A 3,068-nucleotide genomic window follows, 5' to 3' on the forward strand; every position below is an offset into this window, starting at 1 on the left:
GTGTGTGACCTAACAGAGTGTAAATTTTAATTTAATCGATAGGATTCGTGTTGGAAACCTGCAATAAACGGTTACCCGCGAATTTTACCGTTGTCGGCGATGAGCCTCGGCGAGCCGACGGTGGACAGTGATGAATATTTCTGAGTCCTACGAATAAAACATGAAAATGCGAATTATAAAAATTAATAGTTAATAATGGAATTTATACTGGTGATTGGGATTTGCGGATTGTGGATTGTTATTGAGGTTGTTGTGATTGACATCGATTATGTTTCGACGGGTTAGTCCGATAAATAGAGGAAACGCTCCCCGATTTTCGAGAAATCAAATTACGAAAATACGGGAACGTATCATGTAATCATCAAAAATGTCGAACGAATATATACATATATATATAAATATCTTATACAAAATCTGATTGCATGTCGTGGTAAAATATTTTTCCAATAATACCCAATAGCCCTAATTTCCAAAACGACGGGTATACGTATTTTCTGAAAACGAATACCGAACCCGCTTTCAAGGATGTGAACCCTAATTGATACATGTATTGCAATAATGTGTATGTTACGAGTCAGGTTTTGTTAGCTTATGGGTAGATTGTTAGCGAGGATAAGTCAAGCATAATTGGAAGTCTAACATAGGGTATTTCGACTTTGTAGGTTCTAGTCGGAAAATTGAGAGTTGACGTCTGACTAAAGATAGCCTAGTGATCAGTCGACAAGCTCAACAAGGTTCCAATCGAAGGATCTGAGTGTTGGAGTCGGATCCAGGATAGTCTAATAGTTAGACGAAAAAGCCGAGCGTCCAAACAGAAATAGTTGTAAAGCTCAGCAAGGTAATTACCCCTAACCATACTTTTATGGTTCGGTATATATGAATGAACTGTTGTTTTATTTTTGTACAGGAATAGAAGTGTTTTAAGTTATGTATGCCTTGTATTTGAAAATGTTGCTTAAAATATGTTTTGGGGAGAAGTAACTTCTGAAAGTACCTATCTCTAAAAATGTGATTAAAAATGGAAAAGAGGTTTTAAATAGTGTGTTGTGATAAAATTGTTTGTAATAAGGGATAGGTAAAACTGATCTGAAAACTGGATAAAACATATTAGATATTGGATAACATTGTGTAAGCGGCTAATTCAGTTGTGCACCCTATATTTACCAATTAGTTCAACATAGTTAATCAAAGACCTAGCTAGTCTCTGCAGATCTGCTTAATTAGTATGGAAGCCCGATCAGCTTTCCTAGACAATTTGTGTGATAGCCTGACCAAGTATCCTAGATAACTTGTGTGGAGGCCTGATCAGCCGTCCCTAGATAACATCCAATGTATATCTGATTTTGGTTTTGCGGTTCTCGTAACGGAACAAATGAATTGTGGTTCTAATAACCAAAATGGTGGTTTTGGAAATGAAAATAGCATGCTGAAATTGGACTCTGGTATTTGTACACAGCACACGACTGATGATTGTTTTACAGAGCGTGCTAGTTTTGAATATCCAGTTTATACATGTTTTTACTTGTTTTGTAACAAGTTATAAATTCTGTTCCTATAACTGTTTTATCATAAATTGTTTTACTTGTTATTCATATAGTGGTACTGCTGAGCAATTGATTGCTCACCCTTGCAAAATGTTTTCTATATATGTATTGCAGATGCCTAGGAGACTGTTCCGTCATAGTCAGGGCAGGGTTCCAGTTCTTTCCGTACCGGGCTCCTCTGAGGTAGTTGTGCCAGACCAAAGTGGTTAGTTGAGTTGTTATATTAAATCAGTTGTGTCAAGATTGTTTAAATTAGGTTGATTTGTATTAGTTATGTAACTTAAGTCATACTTAAACCTGGAAAAGATCCCGGTAAAGGGATCGTGTTTATATATTAAGGTTGAATTGGGTTATATTATGTTTGTTATTATTATTGTTGGTGACGTCAACTTCTAACCCCGGGGTTGAGGCCGTCACAAAAGATCTTGTAAATACGTCACTAGTTCTTTCATTGTAACTAGTATCATTCGATACGGAGCTTTCAAAACTGGTTCTGTTACTCACACCAAATCAATAGTAAACTCAATTTCTCAATCCGGCGATAATCCTGGAAGTTCATCTGGAAAGACATCATGAAACTCACACACAACCGGAATATCTTCGATTCTCGGACCTTTTTTGCTAACATCCAGTACACAGGGTAGATAAGCTTTATACCCTTGGTGTAGCAATTGTTTAGTCTGCATCATCGTTAGGAATCTTTGCTTCTGTTTTTCGCCTTTAAATATTATCGTTGCATTCTTCGTAGTTCGCAGATTCACTTTCTTATTCGTGCAATCAATTTGAGCATTATTACCGTCTAAACAATTAATTCCTAACATAACATCAAATTCTCCTAACTTGAAAGGTATCCAGTCAACAGAGAAGTGATGTCCTGCTATTACGATGTCACACCTTGGACACACCCGATCCATGGGAACTTGGTCGTCATTTGCTAACTTTGTAATTAACCTCTCGCCCAACCGTTGGATTTCACAATATAACTTATTAATAAATTCTTCATAAATAAAAGATTTTTTTGCTCCAGAATCAATCAATACTTTTGCATCTAAAAAATTCACAAGAAGCGTAACTACACTTGGATTCTGCACAGCTTCTTTCATTGTAATATTGAAGGTCCTTGCATTAGGACGATTCTGCTGTGGTGGTGGAGGTAGTGTCATAACTCTTAGAATACTGGCTACCATAACTGCTCCTCTACAGTCCTTAGCAAGATATCCTTTCCTTCCATATTTGAAGCAAGTAATATGACACTCACTGGAATAATGTTCTTTCCGGTTGCATCAGAAGCATGTGATGTTTCGCTTGTTATAAATTCCTGTATGTTTGCGATCACATATCTTACAATCTGGTAGTGGTGGTCTTGTGATTCTTTGCTGGATTGGGGCTTGGAAATTATTACCCGTCCTCTGATTGCCTTGTTCTGATCTTTTAAAATTTATATTTGTCTGAGCTTCCAATCCTGGCTTTCTGTTGAAGCCGTTCTGAAAATTTCCTTGTCCCTTTTCCTTCTTGGACATTTCA

General features: G+C 36.8%; 1 protein-coding gene across 1 annotated transcript; it reads right to left on the reverse strand.

The window, feature by feature from the left end:
• Positions 1–2,074: 2,074 nt before the first annotated feature.
• LOC141694314 (uncharacterized) lies at positions 2,075–2,731 on the reverse strand. Its single transcript, XM_074499214.1, has one exon. The coding sequence runs from the start codon at positions 2,729–2,731 to the stop codon at positions 2,075–2,077; it is 657 nt and encodes a 218-aa protein (XP_074355315.1).
• Positions 2,732–3,068: the final 337 nt, after the last annotated feature.

This window comes from Apium graveolens, chromosome 2, assembly GCF_009905375.1.
Source record: "Apium graveolens cultivar Ventura chromosome 2, ASM990537v1, whole genome shotgun sequence".
Taxonomy (NCBI): Eukaryota; Viridiplantae; Streptophyta; class Magnoliopsida; order Apiales; family Apiaceae; genus Apium; species Apium graveolens.